At 43.7% G+C, this 10,371-nt stretch overlaps 3 protein-coding genes across 3 annotated transcripts; 2 read left to right on the forward strand and 1 right to left on the reverse strand.

Moving 5' to 3' along the window:
• Positions 1-15: 15 nt before the first annotated feature.
• On the forward strand, positions 16-633 carry CSUI_004352 (uncharacterized protein). The gene has a single exon (XM_068064544.1). It carries the CDS (start codon positions 429-431, stop codon positions 630-632), a length of 204 nt encoding a protein of 67 aa, XP_067923483.1. The 5' UTR covers positions 16-428; the 3' UTR covers position 633.
• A 533-nt stretch (positions 634-1,166) lies between these two features.
• Positions 1,167-7,886, reverse strand: CSUI_004353 (phax rna-binding domain protein). Its single transcript, XM_068064545.1, has 4 exons — positions 3,715-7,886; positions 3,552-3,596; positions 3,028-3,113; positions 1,167-2,600 (listed from the first exon to the last, which is right to left on the reverse strand). Exons 1-4 carry the CDS (start codon positions 6,064-6,066, stop codon positions 2,444-2,446), a joined length of 2,640 nt encoding a protein of 879 aa, XP_067923484.1. The 5' UTR covers positions 6,067-7,886; the 3' UTR covers positions 1,167-2,443.
• Positions 7,225-9,348, forward strand: CSUI_004354 (uncharacterized protein). The gene has a single exon (XM_068064546.1). The coding sequence runs from the start codon at positions 8,169-8,171 to the stop codon at positions 8,607-8,609; it is 441 nt and encodes a 146-aa protein (XP_067923485.1). The 5' UTR covers positions 7,225-8,168; the 3' UTR covers positions 8,610-9,348.
• The last annotated feature ends 1,023 nt before the right edge of the window (positions 9,349-10,371 follow it).

Below are 10,371 nucleotides of genomic sequence, written 5' to 3' on the forward strand. Positions count from 1 at the left end.
TCTCCGCTTACTAATCGCGTCGCTTTCATTCTCTCCTCCTTTTTCTCTCTCTTCTTTTACTTCTCTCGCTTCCCTTCTTTCTCTCTTCGTCGTTGTATCCCAACGGTTTCTTTTTCCTCCACGTTTCTTCTATAAGGAGAGACCGAATTACTTCTCTCTGTCTTATCTTTCTTCTCCAAAGAAAGAAGACTTTTAATGACTAGCTCCGTGACAGGTGGCGAAGTAGAAGAAGAGAGAAGAGGGCCGGGGTGTGGAGTCCTTCTTCTTTTTCTCTGACTTTTGTCTGCATCTTGGTAGGCTCGCCTATTTCATATGGATGATGTCCTTCGCCCGAACCCTTCTTTCTAACAAGATTTATCTTCATCTAAACGACTCTCTTCTTTAAGCGATCACCCTACCTCTGTCTCTTTTTCTCTCTTTAACTCTACATGAGTGAGGTGTATCTACCTTCTACTCTCTCTCGTCTTCTCCATTCATCTCTTCTCTTCTTTGTCTCGTCTCTCTTCTTTTTCTTGTGTATACACTTTCAAGGAACAAGAGAGAGAGAGAGTCGCTTCGTCTCCCTCCCCTTCTGCCTGAGACCCTGGCTCTATCTTTGGCCCGCCCCTTTCCTCCTTCAGAACTGCTGCTAGATCAATCTATCTATCTATCCATCTATCTCTGATCTGTTTCTTCTTCTTTCCTTCTTTTCTTTCTTCTCTTTCTCATCTTTTAGATGGATGATAGATAGCCTTCTCTCCCCAGCTCACTCTAAGAAGAAGAGATGACGATGGATTGCATGCTGTATGTACATCAATGAGGAAGATAAACAGATCGGTAGCAGAAAAGTGCGGCGTTTTCTTCTTGTTCTTTCTTCACTCTTTTCTTCACATGTCCTCCTTTTTGGTCTGGAGATGATAGACCGAAATGGGGGCTATAAGAATTGGAAGAGGAGTGAGTGGTAGTAGGTGTCGCTCCTCTCTCCATTAGAATAGGAAAAAAGAGCTCTAAAGGATACCTAGTATAGCAGCTTTAGTGTGGTCATAGTTTAGTTAGAGCCCCAGAATTCTTCCTCTTCCTCCTCCTTTTCTTCCTCCTCCGACTGTCTAGCAGGTAAAATGACATGATGGATGACGATGCGAGGGAAGATAAACTTGAAGGAGAAACGAATGGAGTAAGTAGGACTGCTACTGCTGCTTCACGATGAAGAGATTCAAGTCCTCTGAAAAGTCGACGACGCAAAAAAGGAGAAGAGAAAGAAAGTCCTCTCTTTTTCTTTTCTTTCATGTTTGAGAAAGAAAGAAAACAACGAGACAGAGAGAGAGGAAACAGGAGTCACAGAAAGGATGTCTTTCTTGAAGGAAAGACAATTAGACCTTCGAGGTGTATGTTCAACATACACCTCATTTCATGAATGAAGCAAAGTATCTTTTGTCACGAATGAGAAAAGGACAAGCAAAAGAAGAAGAAGAAAAGGTCATACAATACCACATATCTTCATTCTATCCCCAGTCATTCTATCTATCTACCTATCTCCTCCTTGACGGATAACGTCGAAGAGAGACAGAAACAGGCGTCTGCTAAAAGACAGGATCTATCTAACGTTAGTCTATCCAATTCGATATCTATTCCTCTCTCTCTATCCTTCATTACGTTCTCAGCGTCGTGCGTTCCTGCCGTTAGAAGAAAGACAAGGAGAGACACACACAGAAGTGAACATCTGTAGACATGCATAGATCCATCTAGATAGATAAGACATGTTGACATCCCTCTATCTCTCTCTATGTGGAGAACGACCGACTCTTTCTTTCAGATCAAATGACGATGTGCTTGACGAGGACGACTTTCTTCTTTCTCTTTGCTTTCCTTCTCACGATAGCAGTAGAAGCTCTCAAAACACAGAAGAGAGAAAGAAAGACAGGGAGGGAATGTTTTGACGAGCGAGAGAGAAGAAAAATCTGACGATAAACAAAAGGCATAAGAAGTAGAGAAAGACAAAAAGCAAAGAAAGAGAGAAAGTTTCGACCGACTGATTGGGTGCATCTTCATTCGGTTGAGAAGAAGAAAAGAAGAAAAGAGAGAGAATAGAAACTTATGAGATATAAGGTAGTGATTGATATGTAAGTAAAGAGAGAAGAAAGGGAGATAGAGGCGAATGAATTAGAAGACTCTTAAACATTTCACGCCTTCATCTCTCTCTATCTAGAATGTACAGATAGATCCACATGCTTTCTAGAGAGAACAGAAGTGCATACACTCGAAATATTTTTCTTTCTTTTCAGCTCGCCACTTTCTTCGCTTTCTTTTTCTTCTGTGCCTCCGCAGAAGATCGTGTCTAGACTTCTTTTCGTGTCTTTCCAAGAAGACGACGAAGAAGAAAGACGATAAGTCACGATCCACATTTCACGAAGAGGAGGAGGTGTACATACACTCGAGACCGTAACTGTACTCGATCCTCCGTCTTTTATTTTTCTTTTCTCCGTTCGCTGCTTTGACGATTCGAGTTGGCTTCTTCTTCTTTTCTTTCTCTCTCTTTCATCTTGCGAATGTAGAACTTCTTTCTTTCCTTCTGAGCCCTGTTCTGCTCGTCCCAAATAAACTTCTTGTCTTCGGAGGAGATTCTGCAAGACACACACCCCCACACATAAGCAGAAAGGCAGAAAAGAGAAGGGAAATGCAGAGAAGGCAGGAGGCAAGCAAACACAGGGAAAGAAAGGAAGAGAGAGAAGAAGAAGATGACGAAGGAGAGATATGTGTGGATGTCTGTATATCGAATATATGCATGTGTCACTTTCACACTTCTTACTCGAGATTGAAAGAATTCTCGCATGCTCTCCAACATATAGACACGGTGGCTAGACACGTGTCTAGACACACACTAGCAGTCTACATACACTACCAACATAGACTACCTAAAGACAGACATATACACACATACATACTCAACACATATATATATATAGAGAGAGAGAGGCATGTCAGTAGGGAGAGATGGGAGAAGATGAAGGAGATAGAGAATGAATGATGCTGAAGTGCAGATTCTCTTACCTATTCTGAAGTAGGCGCAGAAATACACCTCCCGCTGCTTTTCTTCGACCACAGGGGAGAGTCTGACCTCCATTAGCTTCGATGATCTAGACATGCGAAAGCAATCGACAGAGAGAAAGAAATAAGAACGAGAGAAGACAAGCAAGAAGAGACCCAAAAGAAAGAACGAAAGGAAAAGAAGAAGCAGAGAGAGAAAGTGAGAGGAAGAGATGAGGTATGGGAGTGATCTCACCTTAAACCCTTCATCGATATTCTTCCGTGCATTCCACACAAAAAAGAAGTAAAGTAATCCCGCGAAGAGGAAGAAGAAGAAGAGGAACTCTACGGCGCCATGAATATCTATCTAGCTATCTATCTACCTGTGTTTTATGTATCTCGTTACCTCTCTGTAGGTAGATAGATGTCTTATATATTGGAGGAAGAGAAGATATGAAAGAGAGAGCGAGAAAGCTGAAGAGCAGTCAGCACACTTTTGAGTGAATTGGTAGATTCCTACTCTATCAACATGACTGGAACTACCTTACTAGCATCGCTTCTGAAAGGCCATATCGATTCTGAGAGCATCGAAACTACAATAATACGTCCCCACACCCGAAGGCGAACAGCTGAGAGACATACAGAAAGAAAGAAAGAAAGAGGGGGAGATCTGTTGCAGAAGTTAAGTGAGAAGAGAGAGGAAAGACTTACAAGGGTTTCACTGAGGACTGCCAGACTTTCCAAGATTCCTCTTCGATGGAGAACTCTTTCAAAGAGAGGAATATTTTCTTCCTTTAGCTGCGAGACAATCGATACAAGAGCATCGATTTCATCAGGATCTTGTAGAATCTTCAACTCGTCTAATACTCTCCCTCGTACAGCTTGTTCTCCCCACCGACCTTCTTCTTCTTCTCCTGCTCTCTGCTCTTGATCTTCTTCTTTTCCTCTTATTTCTCCTCCGTCTCCTTTTCGTTTTCTTCCTGGATGAGAGGGCTGATAAGACCGGTAAAAGGACTGTCGATGCTGTCGCACAAACGTCGAAGTTTGGTTCATCCCTTTAAACTTCTTTGTTCTGTGGTCGTGTGAAGACGAAGAGACATCTTCTTCCTTCTTCTCTTCTTCCGCTTCTCCTTCTTCTTCTTCTTTCGGTTCGTGTGAAAAAGAAGAACGGGATCTATGAACGCCTTCTCTTGTCGAAGAGACGACTGGTATTCCTCGCCCTGAGAAAGAAGAAGACTTTCTTCCTCTCTCGCGTTGATCTGCATGTACACCATAGGGGAGGAGGCAAGATCTACCTGGCTCTCTTCTCCCGGTAGAGGCTGGCGAAGAAGAAGAAGGAGATCGACATAAAGACGATGAAGAAGACAAGATACAAGAAGATGAGAAAGACAAGGAACAGGGAGGAGAAGGAGAAGAAAGAGATGAAGAAGATGAAGAGGATGAAGAAGATGAAGAAGAATCGTATTCTCTTCTTCTCACAGAAGGAATTTCTCTCACCTGCCTACCCGTAGAAGAACCCTTCTTTCTCATGTAAACGAATTTCTTATCGTCTTCTTCTTCTTCTCCTTCTTCCTTTTCTTCTTCTTCTCCTTCTTCCTTCTCTTCTTCTTCTTCCTCTTCGATCTCCAGGTTGACAACGCGATCTCCTTTCTCTCTTTCCTCCGCCGTTCCCTTCTCTTGGCTTCTCTCTTCTTCATTTATTCCTACTTCTTTGTCTTCGTGTCTCTCTCTTATCTTCTTTGCATGTATTTCTTCACTACGGTTTTCTTCTCCCCTTTCCTCTCCTTCCTCATTCCTTTCAGCCGACGTGTTACATTCTTCTGGATCTCTTTCTTCTTCCTTCTTCCGGGGGAAAAAAGAGATTTCCCCGTCATCTTTCTCTCTCTTCTCCTTCTCCTTCTCTTCTTTGTCATGACACTTGAGAGATGAGGTATCCATGTCAAGCTGCACCTCGAGAGCTTCTCCATCTGTATATACACCGGAGACATTACCGATCTCTTCTCTTTTAAGAGCCTCGTCATCATCGTCGTCGTTTTTCTTCTCTTCTTCTTCTGCGCCTCCTGACGCGGAAGAGAGAGAACAAGCCTGAGAAGAAGAAGACGAAGATAAATAGATCGACGGGGAAGAAGAAGATGAACAAGATGTAGAAAGAAAAAGGAGAGACCTGTCTCTTTCCTCTTTTTCTTCCTGCTCTTTCCTTCTTGTCCTCTGTCCTTTCTGATGAAGGTGAGACTGGTAACCCCCTGTCTCATACACCTCCGTGAGATATAAAACAGTCGTCGTCTTTTCTTTGCCTTCTTCTCTTTCATTTCTTCTCTCTTCTTCTCTTGTCTTTCCTCCTCTCGCTTCTTCCTCTTCTTCTCCTCCTTTTGCCATCATGGAAGACCCTCCCTTCTCTTCTCCGAAAGATAAAAGCTTCTCTCCCCATGAGACTCTTTCATGTCCTGCTATCCCCTCGATACTTCTTCTGCTTTCCTCTCGACGCTCTTCCCCGTCCAAAGCATCGATTCCTATCCCTCTTGCTTGAGGCATCGACGGAGAAGAAGCAGATATCAAGCCTCCAACCCTATGAGGGCGTCCGTCGTCTCTTTCTTTCTTCTCCTTTTCAGACCCTTTTCCCGCTTTCCTAGCAATCCTTCCATCCTTCTCTTCGCCCCTCGTCGCTTCTGCTCCTCCTTCATATCTTCTCCCGTCCAAACCTCCTGACGGGTCGTGAGAAGGAAGAGAAGAAGAAGAAGATGCCGTTGTCATGCATGCTGACGATGAAGAAGGGGACGCAGATGTGTGGTCATGTCTCTGAGATTTCTTACCGAGATTCTTCTTCTCTCGCGTTCTATTACTTGGGTCATAATCTCCTTGTCTTGGACCGTGTGTATGAGAGTGCGAGAAGTGTCTCCTCACGCCTAGATGTCTTGCAGATTCATAAGGGTGAAAAGACAGAGAAGAAGAGGAAGAAGAGGAGAAAGAAGAGGCGTAGGAGGACGATCGGCCATGGTGATGCTGATGATGAGGCTTTCCATCTAGATGATAATGAAGTTCTGCGAGCTGACTCCACCAGCTCATGGCTTGTTCTCACGAGAGAAAAGAAGAAGACAATTGACGATGATGAGGAGAAGGAGGATGAGGAGACACGAAGACAATTGATACACCCGAGAATCGATGCTGATGATGACGATGATAGATGCAGATAGGACAATCGAGATGAAGGAGGAGGATGACGACGTGGATGAAGAAGAATGGAGATGATGAGGCGAAGAGAAAAGAGATAAATAGATAGATTGATAGATAGATGGATTGAAGAGAGATAGCAGGTAGATAGATATGAAGACGGATAGATATAAAGACAGATAGATTCGGCGATAGACAGATGGAGAAAAAGACGAGATCTTCACAAGATAGTAGCTATGACTGCTGGACAAGACGTGAAAAACCTAACCCGCTGAAGACGCTTCACGCGAGAAAGAATCGATGAGAAGAAGATGCGGATAGGCAACCATACCCGCAGAAAAGTACATAAAACGAAGAGAAGGAAAGAAAGTAAGCTCATCGAATGAAGAGGAAGCAAAGAAAGAACACAGGAGACGCCCAGCAAAACGAAGAGAGAGAGGGATGAGAAAGACGCCCAAGAAGAAAGAAACCGCACGAGGACAGGAGAGCGAAGAAGAGCGAGACAAGAATGAGAAGGATTATGAAAGATAGAGAAGAAGAAGAAGAAAGAAACGGCGGAGAAAGAGCTCCTTCATTTCTCTGTGTGGAAGATACGCTGAACGTCTTCTTGTGCTTCCTTGTCTTCTGAGAAACTCGCGGAAAGGTCGGTGTGACACTCGAAGAAAGTAATGAAGAGAGAAGCGAGAAGAGCAGAAGAGAAGAGAGAAAGCGATGTGGCACAAGAAGAGTCAAAAGAGGGTAGAAACAAAGCAAGAAGAAAGATGCCTACCAAGTGTTAAGAGAAGAAGAAAAAGAACAAGGCAGGAGGAGGGAAGAGGGGAGACGGAGCTGATGGATGAGAGAGGAAAAGAAGAAGGCCAGAAGTAAGGAAGCCTTAAGAGTAGATAGAGAATTCTCGATTCTGGAAGGTGTTTCCATCTATCTACTTCTATATGAATGAGTGTTCAGAGGAAGAGAAGAGTAAAACAAGAGAAACACGAGCTTGCAGGGGGGTGTGTCGGTCCAACTATGCATTCTCCTTCTTTCTTCATCTTGGCTCTCCGGCTTATATTCGGAGAACACCCATCCCAATGAAGGGAGAAAGACGAAGAAACATCGATGCAGTTGGTTGCCTGTAGCAGCCGCGAGTTGCGCCTACTACTACTACTACTCATTGGGCTCCTCCTGTCTCGTGTGTCTTTCGAAGTCTTCTTTCCTTCAACATTCTTCTCCTTCGTTTCCATCTACTTATTTATGGTTTCTTCCTTTATCTCTTGTATTGAGAGATGTGTCTTTGTTTCTCGTCTTCTTTCTTTTTCTCTGCTAGTCCTTCTATTACTACTTTGTCGACGTCTCATCATAACGATCATCGACGTCGATCGATCGATAGATAGATAAAGATTCACCACGGCTGCTCCTCCTCCTCTTCTCCTCCTCCTCCTGCCTGATCTTGGCTTGTCTGTGGAACTCGAACGCATCGCCTCCTAAAGTCAGCAGCGTAATCTAATTGTTCTTCTCGTCTTACTATCCATTTCCTCCTTCACTTTTTAGAGAGATTGCTCCTTTCTTTCTTTCCTTCATTCTCCTTTCTTGCTTTCTCTCTTCAATTTCTTTTCTTGTCTCTTCTGTGGCTCCTCACCTCGAGATCGACAAAGAACTCTAACTCTCCACCCGCACTTCAGAGAGCTAGAATTCCCTTTCTTTCTTCTCCTTCTCTCCTTTCTTATCTTTCATTTCTTTCTTCTCAAGGTGTCTGTACAGGGCGTCTTGTCTGTGTCCGCAAGCTACCTCGTCTCCTGTTAGATTTCCCTTCCTCGTCTTTTGTCTTTTTTTTTCTCCTTTTCTTTCCTGTCTCTTGATAAAGCACATCCCAGTGTTTGCTTCCATCATTCTTTCTTCCTTCTTCTCTTATCTCAGTGCCGCATTGAAGTTTGGACAAGGGCCGTGAGAGAGGATCTTCTCTTTGGTCTTCCTCTTCGTTAGTCAGAGAAGACTTGAACTATCTTAATCATGGACTCATGCCAGTAAAAGACGTTTCTCATCTATCTATCTATCTCTCTTTGATCTATCTATCTTTAATCTCTCTTCATCTATCTATCTTTAATCTCTCTTCATCTATCTATCTTTATCTATCTATCTGTGTAGAGACAGACATCTTCTCGGGTTCGCTTGTTTTCTTTTTCCTCTTTCTTTCACATCTTCATTATCTTCTTTTGGTCCTTTTTCTCCTCTTCCTTTCATTGTTTCGGATTCTTCCCATGTCTTCATTCCTAGAGCCACACGCCCAGTCTCTTTGCGTCTTCAATCGAAGCCTTCAGTGTATTGTTCTTTTCTCGTTTTTCTTTCTCCCTCCTTTTCCTCTTCTTTTCTTCTCTCCCTTCTCCTCAGGAGTTGGAGGTGTAATGCGTATGCGCGCCTTCCGCAGCATCCTAGTCTTTTCTTCACAGCCACTCCTCTAAACTTTCTTCTCCTTCTTCCTTGTCCTTTCTCTCTTTCTGTCCTTCTTCCTCTTTGTTTTGTCTCTTCTTCTTTTTCTTCCTCCGTGTTCTTTGTCTTCTTCGCCGTGTTCTGCTCCTTGTCCCTCCTTCACTTGACGAGAAGGAGACAGTCTGTTCAAATGGACTGCACGGCTGGCAGCGGAGACGGGAATGGAAGGACGAGACAGAAGAGAGGAGGGAGACACCAGCAACGAAGAAGAAGAGGAGATGGAGCAATCGATTCAAGAAGATCGACATTCTTTCTCAGATGGAATTTGAAGAAGCGAGATAAGGAACCCCCCCCCTACGACAACAATAGTGGGAAGGGAGAGATGCTCTCCAAACCTCGTTGATGACGAAGAAGAAGAAGAAGACGAAGAAGAAGAAGACCGCAACCGTAGAAACATGAGATGTTTCAAGACGCCTCTTTCTCCTTCTTCTTCTTCGCCTTTGGCTTCTTATCTTGCAGATGGCCAGAGCTCTTTCTTCGATCTTCCTTCTTCATCTTCCGATTCGTATGTCTCCTATTCAACTCGTCCAGGCAGAGAAGGAGATGAAGGAAGAGGGAGAGAACAGCGAGCAGTCCAAAGGTTTAGAAGAGAGCTTGCTTCTTCTTCTACGGCGTTATCGGGGGGAGAAGGCTGGGTCTCTTCTTCTTCGTCATGTACGTGCTGCTTCCTAGATGCAGAAGATAGACGGGAGAGAGAAAGAGGCGGGGCCTGGCGATTTCGACTTTCTTCTTCTTCTCGGATTCCTAGACTCGATAAACTCTTTATCTCAGCTCTTGATCGAGACAGGTAGGCGATGCCCCAGCGAGAATACAGACAATGAGAGAGAAAGAAACAGAAGAAGAAGAAAAATGAGAGAGAGAGAACAGAGGAGAAGTCAAGGCCCTTGTGGGAGAATGAACTAAGAGGGTGTCTGTGTGTTCTTCTTCTTCTGTCTCTCGGCTCTCTCTCCTTGTCTCTGGTGGAGATAGCTCTCCCCTTCCTTCTTTCTCTCATGGGGTCCCTCAGTTTGAAGCAGTTCAGTTTCATTCGTGGCTGGTCATTCATCTTCTTGCTCTTCCTCTTCATCTTCTTGTTGTTCTCCTTCTTCTTCGTCGTCCTCTTCCTCTTCTGCCTCTTCGTCTCTCACTCTCTCAGTCAAGTCGACAGCAAAGAAAGACTACTTCTATCATCTTAGATCATCTCACTATTCACTAGCCATAGATACATACAGATAGATTCCTAGATCGATATAGTTGGACTGATAGATAAATCGATAGATAGATAGATAGGTCTTCAAGGCAGTATTGAGAGTATACCTATATTCATAGATGTCTCTAAGAGGTATCCCAGCATGCCTAGGGTGCTAGCGCCACCTGTCTTCTTCGTCATCTCTCTGCTATCTATAGACATAGGGTAGGCATCATCCATATAGACGGCCTCGTAGCTAGATAGACAACTAGGGACGTCCAGCACATTCACAAACCGAATGATCTGCTGACGACTTCTCTTATCCATCTATGTATCTCCAGTCTGTCTTGCTACCTTTCATCTATCTATCTATCTATCTTTAATCTATCTATCTATTCATCTACCTATGTGTCTATCTGCATTTGGCTGTTCAGTATATGGGAGAATCGTGGAGCGTCCGTTGACGTGTATGCCTATGTATATCTCTATCTGCACTTATCCGTATATATCCATGTATATAGTATGAATACGTATCTATGTGTATGTATGTATGTATATGTCTGTAT

This window comes from Cystoisospora suis, assembly GCF_002600585.1.
Source record: "Cystoisospora suis strain Wien I chromosome Unknown contig_2018, whole genome shotgun sequence".
NCBI lineage: Eukaryota > Apicomplexa > Conoidasida > Eucoccidiorida > Sarcocystidae > Cystoisospora > Cystoisospora suis.

What these genes read in the sequence shown, in the direction of transcription:
- CSUI_004353 (XM_068064545.1), bottom strand. Translation starts at nt 6,066, where the DNA reads ATGAGCTGGTGGAGTCAGCTCGCAGAACTTCATTATCATCTAGATGGA. An exon ending in GCCTTTCAGAAGCGATGCTA is followed by an intron (nt 3,114 to 3,551) that starts GTAAGGTAGTTC and finishes TCGCATGTCTAG; the next exon opens with ATCATCGAAGCTAATGGAGG. An exon ending in CTGCGCCTACTTCAGAATAG is followed by an intron (nt 2,601 to 3,027) that starts GTAAGAGAATCT and finishes TGTGTCTTGCAG; the next exon opens with AATCTCCTCCGAAGACAAGA.
- CSUI_004354 (XM_068064546.1), top strand. Translation starts at nt 8,169, where the DNA reads ATGCCAGTAAAAGACGTTTCTCATCTATCTATCTATCTCTCTTTGATC.
- CSUI_004352 (XM_068064544.1), top strand. Translation starts at nt 429, where the DNA reads ATGAGTGAGGTGTATCTACCTTCTACTCTCTCTCGTCTTCTCCATTCA.